Genomic DNA, 17,649 nt, shown 5'->3' with positions numbered 1-17,649 from the left:
CGCTTCCCGGCGCGCCCCGCGCGCGGCCGCGGCTCCGCATGCGCAGGAGGACACAAAGGGCACGGCGATTGCGCCCCTGCCCCTCCCGCTCCCACGGCGCGCGCTCCCGCCGCCCGCCCCGCCCCGGCCGCGCTCCCGCCCCGCGCTCCCGCCGCCTGCTTCGCGCTCCCGCCGCGCGTTCCCATGGCGCTGAAGCGGATACAAAAAGTGAGTGGGGCCGAGCCGTGGGAGGGGGCGGAAAGGTCCCCCTGCCTTCGGGTAGTCGCCGGAGCTGCCCCCCCCCCCCCCCCCCCCCCCCCCCCCCCCCCCCTTGCCGGGGGTTGAGGCGGCGGCCAGACCGGGCTCAGCGAGAGGTGTCGCGGCAGCCGCTGCCGCGCGCTTTCTTTACCGGGACTCGTCCTTCCCTCGCCGACAGCTGGGGAAGAAGAGTGGGTGTGAGACGGAGGAGGGGGGGGGGGGGTCTTGTCTATCCGCCTCGCGGTTTCGGGACTCTGCCTCCCTGAAGGCCCCGCACCCCGAGTCGGTGCTTAAGGTGGTTTGTGGACCAGGCGCGGTGCTCTGAGCGGCGTGCGGGAGCGGGGAAAGCCGAGGTGCTGACGGGGAGCCTTCAGCAGAGGCGCAGGGACAACATCAGTCGCTGCCGTTGTGCACGGGCTGTTGCCTGGGTTTAGAAGTGTTGTCAGCGTAGTTCTTGGCGTGACCTTTGAGCGTATCCCAATCGTAGTGTTTTGGGCTGATACTTGTAATGGCCCGGTTCAAGTTGTGAGTTCCCGGTTTCCTTTTGTTTGGCAAGGCTGAGCTGGTCGCTGTACACGACAGCCAGGGTAGCGCGGCCAGCACGGGAGGGGAGTTAAGGTTAGTGCTTTGGCCGTGGAACAGAATCCGCGGTGTTTGGTTGCTGTTGATGTGCCATGTTAAGGCGGCATTGCTGCTATCCTGGTTATGTGACGGTGCGATTATTTCTTGTGCAGGATTCCCTTTTGCTGTCGGAAGCCATTGGTATTGCAGAAATAGGATTCTATAGTGACCAATTAACCCCACGGTAGGCAGATTTGGGATACCCTACAGTAGGTATCAGCTTACTTGGATGGATTTCTACCAGAAGCTGGTAGTCCTGTCTCATGCGGTAAAGCTTATGTCTTTACACAAAGTGCAGTTACAGGACAATTTTGTTCCTTCATATCACATGTTTGCCATGAATGTTGCATTCGACCATTATATCAAATATTAACAAATGATCACAATGGTTTTCTTTAGCAGTAACTTTGTCGTGCTTCTACATATTATACAAATGGTTTGCCTCTTGTCACTTTCATTTCCCACCTCTTCTTGAGCATCTCTTTATCCTCAGATTTCAAGAAAAGGATTGTTCTGATTACCATATCTTTCCAATTCTTATTCAGCTTCTTTCTGCTAAGATAAACAGACAAAGGGAAAGTCTGGTAATCTAGTATTTTTGAGATGGAGTGGTGATTTGGGGCTTTCCAAATAAGGTCCTGCTAGAATAGAATTAATTAGTCTTCATCCTTTTATCATGTTCCCTGCGTAACTTTCTTTCTGCTTTAGAGATGTTCATACATATTGGAAAGCCACAATTTTCTTTAATGTGGCATTTGAGAACTTTTGATAGATGTGAAATTACGGTTAGGCTTTTTATCTAAGTATCTTTCATTCTGTTAGCCTTATTAAATTCTGTTTCTACTCTTTCAAAATGAAGTGATGCTTTCTAACCTGCTGTGAGGTGCTATGAGATTTCCTGGTTATACAATAACTTCTACCTGAAACATGAACAGATATTGACTAAGGTAACTCCAAGAAGAGTTGAGATTAAATTTGAAACTGGTTACCACTTGCTTCTATTTTACTGCAGAAATGACTACTGCTGGTTTTCTTTTTTTCCCATTAACTACCCTCATCACTTTCTTCTGCCTTTCCAGGAGAAGAAAAAAAATTCTACTAGAGGGATTTGGCTAGCAGTCTGTCTCTCGAGGAGTAGAAGAGGAAAGGGAATGGCAAGGAAATAAATTTGTTTCAAATGGAAAATTAAAATGAAGTGGAGAAGTTTGAAAAGACAAACTGTTAGGATGTCATTGTAATACATAAAATTTTCCCCAAAAATCATGGAAATGGAAGTTTAATGGTAGATGAAATGTATTTGTATGTTGGTTGGTTTGTCTCCTCTACTTTCCTGGTGTTTCAGACTGGCTGTCGAGGTTGATAGTTATGTTGTATCTGAAGGATAGGAGGGGATAAGATCTGGAGTAGAGGAAGTGCTGTGGTTTCAGAGTGCCTAGAGGAATTCTTTGGAGAACAAAACACTGTCGGCAAACACAGTGGTATTGCTTGGAGCTCATCAGTCTAGACATACTGTCTGAAGTTAAGCTTTGGTGGGTTTAGGGTGGTTCAGAATTGTGCTTAAATGAAGCTAAGGGATTTTGGTGTCAAGCTTGAGTGTTTGTTTACAGTAATTTAGATAATTTGTGTGTTCAGTGTGATAACACCTACAAAGGAAGCAAAGCTATAATATGTCAACCTGTTAGTAAGCATATTTTTTGTCATACTGTCTGATTTCTAAGTAATATTGCCATTGAGACCTGTGTAATTGCATCCTGCCTTTGACTGATTGTCTTTGAGGGGCTCCTCAAAGGAGGATGGCATGTGGACTTGCAAGACTGTACCCTAGTTACAGAAAGGTATATTGTGCTTGGGAGCTTTCTTAAAAAAGGGGCAACTGAGTAAGCAGTGAAGAAGCTGATCACTGCACATGGAGCTATGTTGATCTTAGTGCTGTAGGTGGAAGAACAGTGAGGACATGAAGCCCTGCTCTGCAGGCACAGCTGTCAGCAGTGTCTCCATGACAAACTCATCTCAGAGTTCCTCAGAGAGTTTGGGGTTGGGGGATTCTTACTCATCATAAGCTGAGGATCCTGTGTTCATTTGCCTTGTGATTGCTTTGCCGTTGTATGATAGAGGCACTGAATTTCTGTACTGTCAAAAAAGTTCAGTTTACACCGTCTGTGATGTTCCTTGGGGCACTGAAAGAACAGCACATTTTTGTGGGCAGTGTAAATTCCAGATGTTGCAAATGATGAAAGCAAAACAAATAGTGTAGGTTTTTTAACTGGGAAGAAATACTGTGCAAAGAAGCCTTTATTCTTGCCACCTCTGGAAAGTGAGATACCGTGACTTTTGTGAAAGGTAGAAAATAATTCAGTCTGTCAGGCTCTGCAAAATAGTGTGTAGGTCTCAGTTCTGTCCATCTGTCTTATGCAGAACCATTTTTCTGGGGTTTCTGTTCCAAATTCTTTGTTCATATATCTAATTTGCAGAGTTTGCCATCCTGTTAGTTCCATATTGCAGCTGAGATTGTTTTTATAAGTCCTGTACCTGCATGTTCCTCCAGTGTTAGTGGGAGGTTGATGTGCTTGTTAATGCTCAAAGCTGTCTCGTACATAGTTTTGTTCAGGCATAAATAAAATAGGACTTCAAGAGATTTTAGAAGACATTTTGAAACCAGGAAGGAGAAGATAGAGTTGAACACTGCTTTAAGAATAGCTCTTGTTCTTATCTTATTGATACATATTGCTTGATTGGTTTTCTTCTACAACTCAGTAAGAATAGAAGCATTCAAATGTTGAGTTGTTTCAGTGAACTATATGTCTCTGGGGTTCAGTATGTATTTCATATATGCATAGGCTAACAGGACATACTAACTTGAAAAGTTATGTTGAAAATAACTTTTGTTACTGTGTATTGACTCAAAATTATTGCTATTTGTGGTTTAGATTTTGACTTTAAACCTGCAGCCTTTGGATGGTAATTGACATAACTAGGAAACTTTTTTCGCCCTAACATAAAATGTTTGAATTTACTTTCAAAACCTCAGCTGGGATACTACATATTTTAGCAATTTTTTTTTGCATTAGAACAATGTATGGAAATAGAATATTTATTACCAACCATTATATCAATAAATCTTATTATAAATATGTGCTTTATATTTACCAAATTTGTGAAGAACCAGAGAATTCTTTAACTAGTCTTAAGTATGATCACTGTGGGGTTTTATGACAAATAGTTCCAAGCAGCAGTGTATGCATGGAATTGGTGGGAAATAAGTCTGTGGTCTACAGTGCATTTTGTGCAAGAAATTAAGAACACAACTGACAAATATAAATGTATATTTTAAATAATAGTGTGGAGAAAGGTTGTGGTTTTGTGTTGTTTGGAGAATGAAAATAGCTTTTAGTGATGCTGTCTGCAGTTTATTTTGGTCTTCAGATAATCTGCAGTCTTTTTTTCTGAAATTTTTTTTTGACTGAAAAAAGACATGTTTAGGACTTCTATGCTGAGAACATTTATTTCCTTATCACCAAAGTGTCCTTTACAATGCTGCTCCACTAGCTTTTTGGGAGAGAAGCCTGGATGCTAATCAAGCATCTAAGTGTTAAATTGGCCTTGCAGTCTTCAACTTCATACTTTTATGAAATACATCCTGTATTATTCTGACCATGGGTATTAGTGTGCACGTTCAGAAATGTCTCCAATGTGTATAGCTTATCACAGCCTGGTTTTTTACAGCTGTTAAACTTGAATTTTTGCTTCATGCTGTCTACAGGGCTGTTCAGGAACGTCTGTGTTGCAAGGGAAAGTGATCATTTGGAGGCTTTGCCCATCTCCAGTAGTATGTTAACCATTAGTATTCTATTCTACCCTGAAATGTTTTGTACCCAGCTTAGGTATTTTTCTCCATGCATGTTTATCGTGGCTGTGCTGGGACAGTGTGGCATGTGTTGGAGCTCTTGAGAGGTGCTCTTACGCTGCCATGTTCACCAGTGTTTGAAATAACTCCTACTTCTTCTGATGCATCTCTTGCAGACAGAATCTTGGGTTTATGTATTCTCATAAAAGATGTTGCACCAGTGTACACTGTAATTTATAGTGGTGACTTTATCTTTTGAAAATGAATCTGCACTGCTTTGAGCTATAGATCTGTTTGCCAGCATATGTACGTCTTGCACGAGCACTTTCTATACCAGTGACCAACAGTATTTGTGCAGACCCTTGAAGTGACCAGACCTGCCTCATGCAGCTACATGGTAGTAATCCATAAAGCTTGGACAAAGCTGCTTAACTTAAAATTAACTTAAAATTAGAGGGCAAGCTTTAGTGTTGACTGTGTACTGCCTCACGTGCAGTTATCTTGCACTTGATGAGGTTTCAGCAGGTTAAACTTTGTGAATCTTCAGCCTTGTCCCTTAACAAAGCAAAGTTTTTGCCTTCTTCTAAAGAGCATCTGTGCTTTGTGTAAAGAATTCTTGTATTCTCATTCTTTTGTGAATATGTAAAGTCATGAAGAAGTTTTTCTACATGTATTTAGAGGATACTCATTTCTGTTCTACAGTGTTCAATTCTGGGCACTGGCAGGTCAGTCTGATTCAGGGACATCTGAGTATCTCCTTGCCCTGCTTCAAAAGGTATAGGAAAACTTGAAGCCTAGGTCTTACAGCTCTCCAGATAATTTTGCTTTGAACCTAAAGCTTAAAAAAAGCATAATCAACAATATAAAGCTGAATAGTTCTTCCTTTTTATCACAGCTTGATCTGAATTTTTGTGTATAAAAGATTCAAACTGTTCATACTGTTGGATCGTGTTACCACTTGTATTTTTAAACCACACTAGCTTCACATATGGATGCAAAATGCAGCTTGAATTTGCTCTACTGATTTTGAAGTTTTATCTGGCTTTATGTTTCGTAGCTGCAGAAGCTCTCAGAATGTATTTGTGAACATTGCTCTCATTTGGTGAAGCTGATTGAAGAGAACCTTTTCTTCATTGTTGTTAGGAAATATTAATAACAGGGGTTTATAGTTGTGGGGTCTCATCAATGTATGATGAAAAATATTTGTTGGTTTTTTCCTAATCATGAACAGATGTCAGTGCCTTTTTAGCCTGAACAAATTGAAGTGTATACCCGAGGAGCATTCCCCAGTTCTGTTAATTCTTAAGTACATGTGTATATATGAAAGAAAACAAATTTGTGTGGTTTTGGGGTATGTAAAGATCTTGATTAATACATCTAGCAACAAAAGCACTGTTACAGACTGACTCTAAGTGGTTGCCTGGTAGCTCCTATATGCATATGGAATGTTTGCATATACTTCAGAGGCTTTCTGAAAAGTTTAAGCTACATATTTTTCCAGTTACTGCCTTGAATTTAGTAGTCAATAATGACTGTTGCAAAATGCATGATTGTTAGTCTGAGTTTTCTGTTTTGGTGCTGTAGTGCAGCTTTTTGGTTTTGGTTGGGGTGTTTTAGTGCATGTACAAGACTTTATCTTCTTTTCTTAGGTTAGATCTTGAGTTGCAAATTAGAAGACAGCATGTGTAACAGCTCTGCTGCGGGTCATGTTTGTCCCTGGTGACTGCTGGAAACTTGAGATTTGTTGACTCTCTGTGTATACTGGCAGTGGCTTGGCTTTGCATAAATAGCTGGTTCTTAGAATCACTCCTTAATGAAATTTGAATCCTCTGATTAAAATAGGAACTGCACTTCTTTTTATTAGTTAAAGTCTATCCCAGAGTGTTCTTTCTGGATCAGCATACAGTGTCACAAATAAAAGTTAAAGTGCAGAATAAAGTTAAAGCGCAGACAAGAAATGCCAATTGACAACCTGTGCTATTTCAGTATAGGAAAAAGTGTCTGTCTTGTTTTAAATCACAAGATTGTGAGAAGTCACTTCAGAGCAGTAGTAAGATGTGGTGCTTTCTTTGATTTCAGGGCCACGAGTGGACCTGTAAGTCTCGCTGAATTTAGGTGTTGGGCCCATGGTAAATTGAGTTGAAATATTTACTGGATGTCATAAATGGAAGACTATATCACAGGAGTTGAGAAGTGTAGATTTTTAACCCTTCAAATTATCTGTAAGGCCTGATCACACTAAGTACGCCAATTCTACACTTGAGTTAAACTTAGTTCCAGTTTAAACCTTGATTTTTTTTTAAGTAGTTGCCTTGACTAATGTATTTTGAGTAGAAATGTTTCTGGTGTTACTTCTTAAGGTAAACTCACAGACCTGCTTATGTCTATTGTCAACTTATATGTGCATGTTTTGAGTAAAGAATTGAGTTACTTACACACACCTTTTAACTTTTTTCAAAGGAAGTACTTGTATGTAGTCATTAAAGTTCCTACAGGAGAGTTTCTATCAGCCTAGATTTGGAAAAAGTTTTCCTTAGTACAATAAAAGTTCAGACATCAAAAGGAGTATATTGAATTAAATGAGGAAAATGAACTAACATTACTGCCTGTCTTGTTTTCTGTTTGAAATAGTGATGATAAATCAGATGAAAAACAGTGCTAGTTTTGTGAAATCACATAATAATTTTAAATTATTTGGGACTGTGTGGACTCATGTAAGAGAAATAAATCAGTTGACCACCAAAAGCTCCTCTGAGTGCTTAAATTTCAACTTGGGGGTATTTTAGTAGTCATTAAAAGTATGCAGGTAACTGAATCAAGGTACAATAAATAAGGTGTAGAGCTAATATTTTTCCTTTAATTTTCAATTTAGTTAGGACCCTTTATATTATGTTCATACATCATCTCTGGGCAGGCTGCAAACATTTTATGAGCCAGTGTAGCTCAGCTAATGTCCATAGACTAGGCAATAGAGAAACTTTTGTAAAATCAAAAGCTGAGGGAATGATCAGATTAGCACCTAACTAAATTAAACGGTGAGTTTACAGACTAATCAAGAAACCCTTTTTGTTTTGACTCCTTCAAGTATATTGAACTTATTATGAACTTAGTTGCAACTCTTAAGTTCTTTTGGATATTAATTTCTAGCACGTGTTAGCTGCAGGCCATCTGGCAAAAAAGCAGTTTCAGTTTCAAAGGACATTTCAAGTGTTGACTGTTTTATCAAAATACCACAAAAAATGCCCACGGGTTTAATAAAATTGGTTTGTGTTCCCACTTTTGAAGGGATGCTGCCAAGTGGTATGGATTTTCATGTCTTTCAAATATTTTTGTGTTCCTTGCAGGAACTAAGTGATCTGCAGCGAGATCCACCAGCCCACTGTTCTGCCGGACCTGTTGGAGATGACTGTAAGCTCTTCCTAATAGATTCAGTACATTTCAGTTCTGGAAAGGCTCAGAAAATCTCTAATTGTTGTATCTTTTTTGCCTTTCAGTGTTTCATTGGCAAGCAACTATTATGGGACCTGTAAGTATAGGAATCGTGCCCCTTAAAATTTAAGACCTTGCTTCCCTTTTTGTTACAGAAGGAGTCATTTGGGTTTCTGTAAACACAGTAGCCACACTCAGCTGTGCTGTGTATAGCTTAAAACTTTAGGGTGGCATTGTTGTTCTTATTAGTCTGGTACCAGCTGTTTTCTGTAACTCCTCAAAAATCCCTCCTCTTCATGAAGTTAGAGGTTCTTAATTAGCCAGCCGTGGTGTTTGAGTTGGTGATAAGGGCTACAGAGCAAAGAGCTTGCTTTTCAGAGATGATCAGTTCTGGAAGATTCATCCATCTGAAAGGAGGAAGATTGGATGAAATCTAATATTAAAGCTGGTAACAAGACTGGAGCTCCAGAGGACTTTTAGATGGAGCTTATTTTATTTGATAGCTGTGATGTGACTCTGGCAAAAGCATATGGCTTTTGCAAACTGCAGGCCAGCAGTGAGGTGCTTTTGTTGGTTTTTGTGTGAGAAAGGTGCTTTCCTTGAGTTGAGAAAATGATGACTCTCGTGAAGGTAATGACATAAGAAATTACCAAAAAAGCTTAAAACCAGAACGCTTTGAAGGAAAACTGAGAAGAATTTTAGCAAGAAAAATAATAAAGAACAACCATGATCTGAGGGAAGATGTACTTATTAAAATCCTGTTAAGAGGTTTGTATTCCTGGTGTTTTCCTTTTGGATTTAATAATTTGGAAATAAGAGTCTCTAGTTCAGAGAGTGAGCTGAGTCACTGTGCCAGGTGAAATTTTGAGATAATACTTAACCCATTAAGATGTAGCATTAATTCTTGGAGAAAAGTGGAAATGTGTCTGCTTTGAAGTAATTCTCCATTTTCAGCACAGTTCTGAAGCAGTGAAAGATCAGTCGCTAATTTGCTGGTGGTGTGCTGGAGTTTGTTGTCCAGCTTGTCCATGGTCCCTCAGCAGCTGTTTTCTGTAGTACACTAATGCCTTTGCCCTTTGGCTTGAACAACAAGCATGTTGGTATGTTCTTCCACATACCAAGGCCTTCTGACTCTTGCCCTCTTGCACTGCCAAAGGGTAAATGGCAAAGTGGTGATGAAGAGTTAACAAAAGCTTATGTGCTGGTTGCCACCAATAGCTCTCTGTCCAGAATGACTCTGATGGCATGAGTAAAGAAAATACTGCCACATAGATTTTGGCTTAAATTCCATTGTCTTCTTCAGCTTTCAGTTCAGCTTTCATATTCTGTAGTGGAAAATATTATTTTCTTTGCCTTAAGTTCCTCAGATGTCTCTAGTTAAGGGTAAGAATGAGCATCTCTTGCCAGCATTTCTCAGCTGTATCTGCAGAGGTACAGGAACAGAACACTTCAGATATTAATCCTTGATCTTGACAACAAAAGAAATTAGGGTTGCACATTCTGTATGTTTCCTGATGGCCCAAGGGTAGCATAGGACTAAAGCCTACATTCAGAATTAATTTCCTATGTGTGGAAGTAGGGTAACCTCTTCTGTCTGTGGGTATCATAAATTTGTTTTATTTACCTTGCTCATAAAACATAGAGTGACTTCACTTTGGTTTCTTTTTGACACTGAACTTTGTCTCATCTTTAGCTTACTTTACCTTTGAAAAATCCATTTAGTATTTGTAAGAAGAGGTCCTTTGAAACCTAATTGGAAGTACAGTGGCAATCTTCTGAGGTCAGCTAGTGCTGACTTGGCATGACAGTATATAACCTGCCTTACTCTGCAGCCCTCTCTGCACTTTGAGCATGTAAGGCAGCATGGCTTAGCAGACTGTTTGTGAAATGTTTGCCTCTTAAAGTCTTATAGTCATCTCTAAAACTGTTCATTTCCAAGGTAAAGGTTTTACTTAAAAACAGTCTGGCTTTCCTTTCATAAGAAAACCCAAAAACTTGATCTTCAGGTTTGTGTGATTGAGTTCTTACATGGTTGTTGTAAACTTACCATGTGATGAGAGCAGTTTTCTTCTCTCTCTTAACCAGAAATGGCAGAACTGCTCTCTATCACTTAGCATCAAGACTTTCCAGCTCACCTTTTTAGTTAATAAAAAATGAAAGTTCTTCAACAGATGACTACAACAAAAGTATTTCTATCTATTAACTGTGTGCAACCTGGATGTAAACATGTGCATGTGTTGTCTAACAAAATGCATGTTCACAGATTTGTACAGGTCAAAGAGATGTTTTGTGTTTTAAAACCCCCTTATACCATCATAATGAACTTGATTATGTTGGAAAATCCCACTCTTGGCATCTGCAAAGAGAAACCACTTCTTAGGCTAAGTATGTTTGTAGCTTAAGAATGAAGATCAGAGCAGCTGTGGTCTTGCTCGGAGAGAGGATTTGGAGGACCTGCTCTGGTTTTTGTATTCCCTTTAGTGCACTGAAGCTATTGACCTCCCTCTCTTTTTCTCCTCAGAAGGGCAGTGCTCAATAATTGTGTTGTGCTGCTGCAGTAGTAGCCACAGTTAAGGCTGTGGGAGGGTTCAGTTCCTCTGTGCCTTCCCAGTTTATGGCCCAGAGTGGGCTATGTACTGGAGAAAAAATGGATTTTTTAGGAGAAGGAAAGCTCCAAAACAGCTGAAATATGTTAATGTGTTGTGTTTTGTTTTTTTCTCAGCCTGATAGTGCATATCAAGGGGGAGTATTTTTTCTCACAGTACACTTTCCAACAGACTATCCTTTCAAACCACCAAAGGTAAGTCCTTTCTTTTAAGGAAAGAAAGTTTTTTGGTCAAAATTTATTCTTTGAGGCTTAATTTTGGAAGTTAAACTGGAAAGGTGAGCAATAGTATACACGTTCTTCATGGCTGCAGATAAGACTGTAAAAAATGGCGTTGGCAGATCTGATATGACTGGAAAGGAAGGGATGATTTTAAGGATTCCAAGTCTAATGATGTTTTTTATTTATTTTTATTTGTTTTATTTATTTTTATTTATTTATTTAAATTTTATTTATTTTTTATTACAGATTGCTTTTACAACAAAAATATATCACCCAAACATAAACAGTAATGGGAGTATTTGTCTTGATATCTTGAGATCACAATGGTCACCAGCTCTGACTGTTTCCAAAGGTAAACTCACTGATTTGATAATGCATGTATGAAGCTGCATACACTGCCATGGCACTTTTTTTGTGTATTATTGCACTGTCTTAAAGACAAGCAGTGGGAACTCGGTTATCCTACATGTTTCAGAAGAGGCAAATTTCATTGGAATTGTTGTTATGATCCAAGATCTTGTGCAGTTTATTGGGAATGTCAAATTGCAAAAAAATGCGTGCACAGCGAAGAAATATTCTAAACCAAGTTGGGTAAGATAATAATGTACAATTAGCCTGAAATGTGGTAGCTGACTGGAGGAGAAACTGATGAGCAGGGCTTGCAAATCACAACTTGGAAGTAAATGTGAAGCCCTGATACTGACGTTGTGTGAGCTTACATGATTGCCTGTTGATGACTCTTCGGGCTGCCTGTGCATCCTTATGTGGACTAAGGTCTTAGTTACACTTTCTTTAAAAATTAGGTAGTTTTTTCTGGTTTGCATTCCTTTGTAAGATGGAGATTTTAAAATGTAGCTCCTTTCACAGTCATCAGTAAGAGTTGTATTAAAATATTCTCATCCTGTAGTTAAGTTTTCAGGCATTTTGTGTCACTTAAAAAGCTGCCTAAAATGTGAGTGCTGTTGCTTCTCCTCACCCGTCTTCAAATTTCTAAGGCACACTTAAGTCATATTACAGAAATTTCTCATGTGACTCAAAAGGTCAAGCCGTATCACATCTCATGTACTTGGGAGCTCTCTAAGCTGTGTGCCAAAGTGTCATTGCATTGGGTGCACAAGCAAAGAAAAAACTGTGGGTCTTTGTCCAATGGAAATTGCGCTATGCAAGTCCAGTTGCTGCACCTCCTTGGAAAAACAACTTCTCTTGTTTACAGGCCTGTGCAATAATCTCACAAGCCAAATAAAATCTAAGTCTAATATTCTCTTTCCTGAAGTCATTGCTAAAGACTTCAATTACTCTTATGTGTAATTGGTATAATTCTTTTTCACATAAATTAGTTCTTTTATAGCTATCCAAAAATTGTCTTGTTTCTAGTTATTAAGCAAATGAAAATTGGCACTTAGGTTTAACACTTGGCATCTACAACTGAAAACCCGTAAAATTTCTAGATCTTCAGCAGTTTTCTATCTCTTTACTTGTTGAGGACTTCTTTGGTTATAAAGTGGATCAGTCTGCTGGTCTCATGTTCAGATATTATGTGCTTTTAACCTGCTTGCAGATTATGTATTTCATAAACTGGAAATTAGCTCAGTGACTCGTGGAAATTTCTCCTTTGTAGTCTTTGAATGAAAAGTTTACAGCATATTATAGCACTTCTGACCATCTGTGTGACCATGTATTCTAACCTGATTTTCTCATATTACTGGCACTTAAAATAAGTCAGTATTGAAGTGGCTGAACTTTCTACTCCTGAAAATAGGTGTGATCTCTTGGGTAACAAGCTAAAGCAGGGGGGGAAAAAGGTATTCTACAGTTGATTCTTATGGCAGCATGAAGTTCCCTTTCACAACACATTTAGAATTATTTAATTGTGTATTCTTGTATGCATATTAGTTCCGACCATAAAAATAGAAATGGCCTGAAAATTATGGCCTAAAAATGTTAGGCAAAAAAATCAAACCTCCTTGGTTCAATACCAGGAAATTAGTATGTAATTATAAGTGAATACCTGTATTTAATGCTGATCAAGTATTTCCCAAAATGGAAGTCACACTTAGGTAAAATGTTCTTATGGTTGAGAGAATAACTGTCAGCACAGAAGTGGAGAAGGATATGCACAACTAGAGTACTGCATGGCAATGTAATATTAATAATATTAGTTACTTAATTGCAGATGGAAAGCTTAGTTTTGACCAATATCTATATGTAACTGTGTAGTCTGTAGTTGGGCTAATGTGCCTAGGCTAGGATGTGGGAGAGAGATCATTACAAAAGGTACAGGTTCATGGTTACAAATTCCCTGGGCTTGTATCAGGTGTTTACTTAGGCCCTAGAAAAATGCTGCTGTATAAACATTTCTGGACAGAACTGTTAAATGACAACTTAATACTAATATGCATTCTTTTTCTAATACCCTCCTACCACCCTCCTTCAGTATACTGGAATACATTAAAGGACTGTAGAAATAAAGCAAACTAACTTGTTTAATCTAGTGTCTCTTTTATTTAGTTTTATTGTCCATATGCTCCTTACTTTGTGATCCTAATCCAGATGATCCTTTAGTACCAGATATTGCACAGATCTACAAGTCAGACAAGGAAAAGTGAGTATAACATACGTAATTGTGTGTGTGGTACTTGCAGATGGCTATCTGCTATGCACCTTTGATATTATATTTAGCAATACTCTTTTCCTAGATTTCCACAGGATTAGCTCTTTAAATACTGAGAATAGTGATGGCAAGTAGAAAACTGTAGGCATACACAGCTGTTGGTAACTCATTTTTTCGTACTTAATTACATAAAACCTTCATGCTTTTGTGTAACAGATTGATTGCATAAAAAATTATTTTCCCAAATATGAGTTATTTGTTGCTACTGCAATCCTCTGGTTGTAAAACCCGTACAGAAGAATTTTTGACCTTCTGTTTAACTGACTGAGTTATTTGGTACCTATTTTTCAGTGTTGAGCCATTGAAGACTTCTTGCAGTGTATGCAGTGGCCTGTGGCTCAACACATATCACAGATTCAGGAAGATTTGAGTATTGCCTTTACCTTGAGCAGTAGACAGCAAAGGAGTGATGTAGAAGTTACATGGACATCTGTGGTCTAGTATTTCCTACTAAAATGGCCTTCTTCTCACAGTTCAGTGTGTGGTATAGTCAAATCATGTAACTTCTGAAGTGCCTGAATGCTGTAGCTGATTCTACAAAATAGATAGTGTTCAAGTTGAGGATGTTGTGCATCAGCTTTTTTCTACCCACCTACTTATTAGTGATTTCAGCTGTTGTACCTCCTGTTTGTGAAGGAAGTAAATGAGGGATGGTTTTCTATCTCCAAATCACAAAATTTAATCATTGCTAGGGAAAGTAAGAAAATATGTAGTCTTGACTGTAGCTTTATCTTGTGATGATCACCTATTAAATTTTTTTTTTTTACCTTGGATTTAGGAAATGAAAGATACGGCTGGTTGCCCCTGAGCATTTATCTATGAGTATTTTATTTTAAGTTAAAATCCAGAGACTTGTATGGTAGCATATTCTAAAGAAGAAAACCAATTAGTAAATGAGTTGCTATACTGATCTTAAGAGTTAAAAACTTGTCAGCATTTTTCTCTGGTTGACTCAAGAAAGTGAATCCAGTCTGATGAATAGAATGTAGCAAATGTAAGGACCAGAGTGGAAGCTATCAACTCTCTAAGGACATTTACCCTTGGGATTATGGAATTATAAGATAATCAGCTTCATACCAGAAGGAAAAGATCCAAGACTTAAAACCTAGTAAAAAATGCTTTTCAGAAAATTTTCTTTTCAAGTTCTGAAATGCAGCTGGCAGTGCAGAACAGAGAATAAAATCCCAGTTAATTATATGGAATTTCGTGGTACTAAAATATGTAAACTTTGTTAGACTCTTAATAGCTTATGCCTTTAGAAGTAATTGACAACAAATTCCTCTTAAGGTACAGATAAGGGAACCAGTCATGAAATACAAATGAAGGATGCACAATGCTACACAATTTAATGCAAACCTGTGAAGTTTGAGTCTGAATAGCTCTGATACATAACTTTAGAAACTGAATGTGTAGTGGGTATATACTTGTTAGCTTTTAGACTGTTTTTAATGTTCTTTGCCTCTGCTCAGAGGTGAAAAGCTCAGTAACAGCTGTATTAAGTAAATACGTGGCCATTGTCAGTGTATCACTAACAGCTCTTCACTGTAATGCCTTCTTTCTGCACGTACAGATACAACAGACATGCAAGAGAATGGACTCAGAAATATGCAATGTAAATTTTTGAAGACATTTTCATATACCACAGAGTACTGTAAATTCTAGTTTTTTTCAAAATTAGAAGGAAATGGAGCACAGTTTATGATTTCAATGTGACACCCCTTGAATTTTTTTTCACCTCTGTAAGTGTGTTTCTGGAGCAAGAGAGAACAAACTTCCAAAAATAACCTTATGACTTTGTTAAGAATATTTATCCTCTTTGTATGCTTTGCAGAAGACATTTATTATAGTTTTTAAGAGTTGGACACCTGCATCTTCAGACTACAAGATCTATAATTCAGTTGTAAATCAGTGAAATTATTTTTGCTGGAAAAATTAGCTGTTTTCATGTGATGAATACTGTATGTGTGTCATTGAAGTATGTTGTCTGTTTCATAAGTGTGTTCAAGTTTCTTTTTGTTAGTTCTTATATAATTTGTATTTTTTACTGTATAGACTATTTTATTTACAATGTAAGTCATTTCAGTTTAGACTTGCTTGTGCACAGTATTGACAAAATACAACTGCTAATAGTGAAAATAATTGGAGTATCTCACCCATTAGAATATTTTGAAGACTGACTGCAGACTTCTTAAAACCTAAAATTATCTTTGCACTGTAAATCTTTGTATGCTGATTATGGAGAAACACTTGGTTTTGATTCTGTTGCATACTTGACTTAATTTTATTGCAATGTGAACTAATTGCACTGGTATGTAGAAAGATATGTAACTCTTTTGTTGCTATTCACAACTGATTTGTGACGTGTGGGCAACATAATACTATCACAGACCTTTTACAAATCCAGATGTAGCCTTTTCCATATAAATAAAATACATTTTCTACTTTCCTTGGCTATTTTTTTATCTTAACTCATGCATATCCTTGAAGTACTTGTTCCAACATTCTAACAGAGAACTGTGTGTATGTTTCTTGTAGACAAAATGCCCAATAAAGCCATGCATCATGTACTACTTAGAACTGGGCTCTTAAGTTAATTTTTATGCTAGTTCTAGCCTAGTGGATTTAGCATATTATGCCCATTGTTGGATAAGAGGATTTCAAATAGGTTAATGCCATGCTACACCAATATCCATGTATGGAGGAAAGAATCACAAGGGTCTGTTACGGTGGTGTACTTGTAATACCAGAATGTTACAGTAAACTCACACTTGAAAGTAATTTTCCTCCTCACACTTGAAAGTAACTTGTCCATTAGCTTTCACTTCAGTTGCTTCAGACTATGCATGTGGAAAACCAAAAGTGCTGGAGAGGAGCAATCTGTTCTTAAAACATAGATCAAAAGCAGAAATACTCTTGATTTCCTACCATTCATTCTTCTTGGTTATTTGAAAATAAAAAAAAGATGACTAAATGTTTTTATCTGTATCTTGCACATGAAAGAAAAATTACGTTCTGTTGGGAAATTTGTTATCATAAAATACATTTTTAACATGACAGATATATTTGGTTTGGGTTTTTTTTTATTGTTGTTTTTTTATTTGAATATGCATCAAACTGGAATGTGGGGTACAGGTGGTAAGCATGCACAGTAGGAGCTTTTATTCCTACCAGTGGGATATTAACTTCATGTTTCTTGATTTATTCACCTTAAGTTGGTCACATATGGGAAAATGTCATTTCTGTGCCAGTTTTATCTGTGATGTAATGGTGACATTTGAAACAGCTTGATTGAGAGTGGTTCTAATAATTTTAAAATATCCCTGTTCACAACATTTTGCAAGCTGACTAAATGGATTTTTTTTGTTACTGAGTGCTTCATTATATTTGAACTAGGGCAATGTAGCTAGGAAGGCAAGACATCATTGCTCCAATGATTGTAGAAAACTGACCATCAGAATGTGTTCATGGTGTTTATTTTTTCTATGTAAAATAGCAATCTCTTTGTACTAGAAGTTACTTAAAATTTTGGAATATCTGTATAGAACTGTGTGAAGTCAGGAGTTGGACTTGGTTTATTTTGGTTTATGAGTTTGTGTTAGGGATGGTTTGAAAACATTTATACTTTACCTGGTAATATTTTTGCTTTGTGCCATGCATTAATGACTTTCCACCACAGTATGAAACCAGCAGGAGGATTGAAAACCAACCAACACCCATGTGTAGGACATACTAAGCATATGTAAATATTAAAAAAGGAACTTGTCTATGATCATGCTGGTTTAGAGGTGTGAAGCTAAATCTTTGATTCTTATGATACTCCTAGCAGTTCAGCCTTTCTGCTTTTAAAATTATCACAGTGAAATAAATACATTATTTAAGACTTCAGTCATGCTATGAAGTGTCTGGGTTCAATCTGTGGAGAGAAACACTTCCACTACTGCACCTTCAGAGCTCTTCGGTTAATGCTTTTTATACTAATTCTATTTCCAGGGCTGAAAAGTTTACTTTATTCTGTGCTGT

General features: G+C 38.0%; 1 protein-coding gene across 1 annotated transcript; it reads left to right on the top strand.

Annotated features, from left to right (window-relative positions):
• The first annotated feature begins 115 nt into the window (after positions 1–115).
• Positions 116–16,075, top strand: UBE2D1 (ubiquitin conjugating enzyme E2 D1). The gene is made up of 7 exons (XM_053949038.1): positions 116–207; positions 8,047–8,110; positions 8,197–8,228; positions 10,854–10,931; positions 11,205–11,310; positions 13,467–13,560; positions 15,200–16,075. Exons 1-7 carry the CDS (start codon positions 184–186, stop codon positions 15,243–15,245), a joined length of 444 nt encoding a protein of 147 aa, XP_053805013.1. The 5' UTR covers positions 116–183; the 3' UTR covers positions 15,246–16,075.
• Positions 16,076–17,649: the final 1,574 nt, after the last annotated feature.

This window comes from Vidua chalybeata, chromosome 8 (assembly GCF_026979565.1).
Source record: "Vidua chalybeata isolate OUT-0048 chromosome 8, bVidCha1 merged haplotype, whole genome shotgun sequence".
Lineage (NCBI taxonomy): Eukaryota > Metazoa > Chordata > Aves > Passeriformes > Viduidae > Vidua > Vidua chalybeata.
This window is presented reverse-complemented; position numbering and strand designations above follow the sequence as displayed.

What these genes read in the sequence shown, in the direction of transcription:
- UBE2D1 (XM_053949038.1), top strand. Translation starts at nt 184, where the DNA reads ATGGCGCTGAAGCGGATACAAAAA. An exon ending in CGGACCTGTTGGAGATGACT is followed by an intron (nt 8,111 to 8,196) that starts GTAAGCTCTTCC and finishes TTTGCCTTTCAG; the next exon opens with TGTTTCATTGGCAAGCAACT. An exon ending in TACAAGTCAGACAAGGAAAA is followed by an intron (nt 13,561 to 15,199) that starts GTGAGTATAACA and finishes CTGCACGTACAG; the next exon opens with ATACAACAGACATGCAAGAG.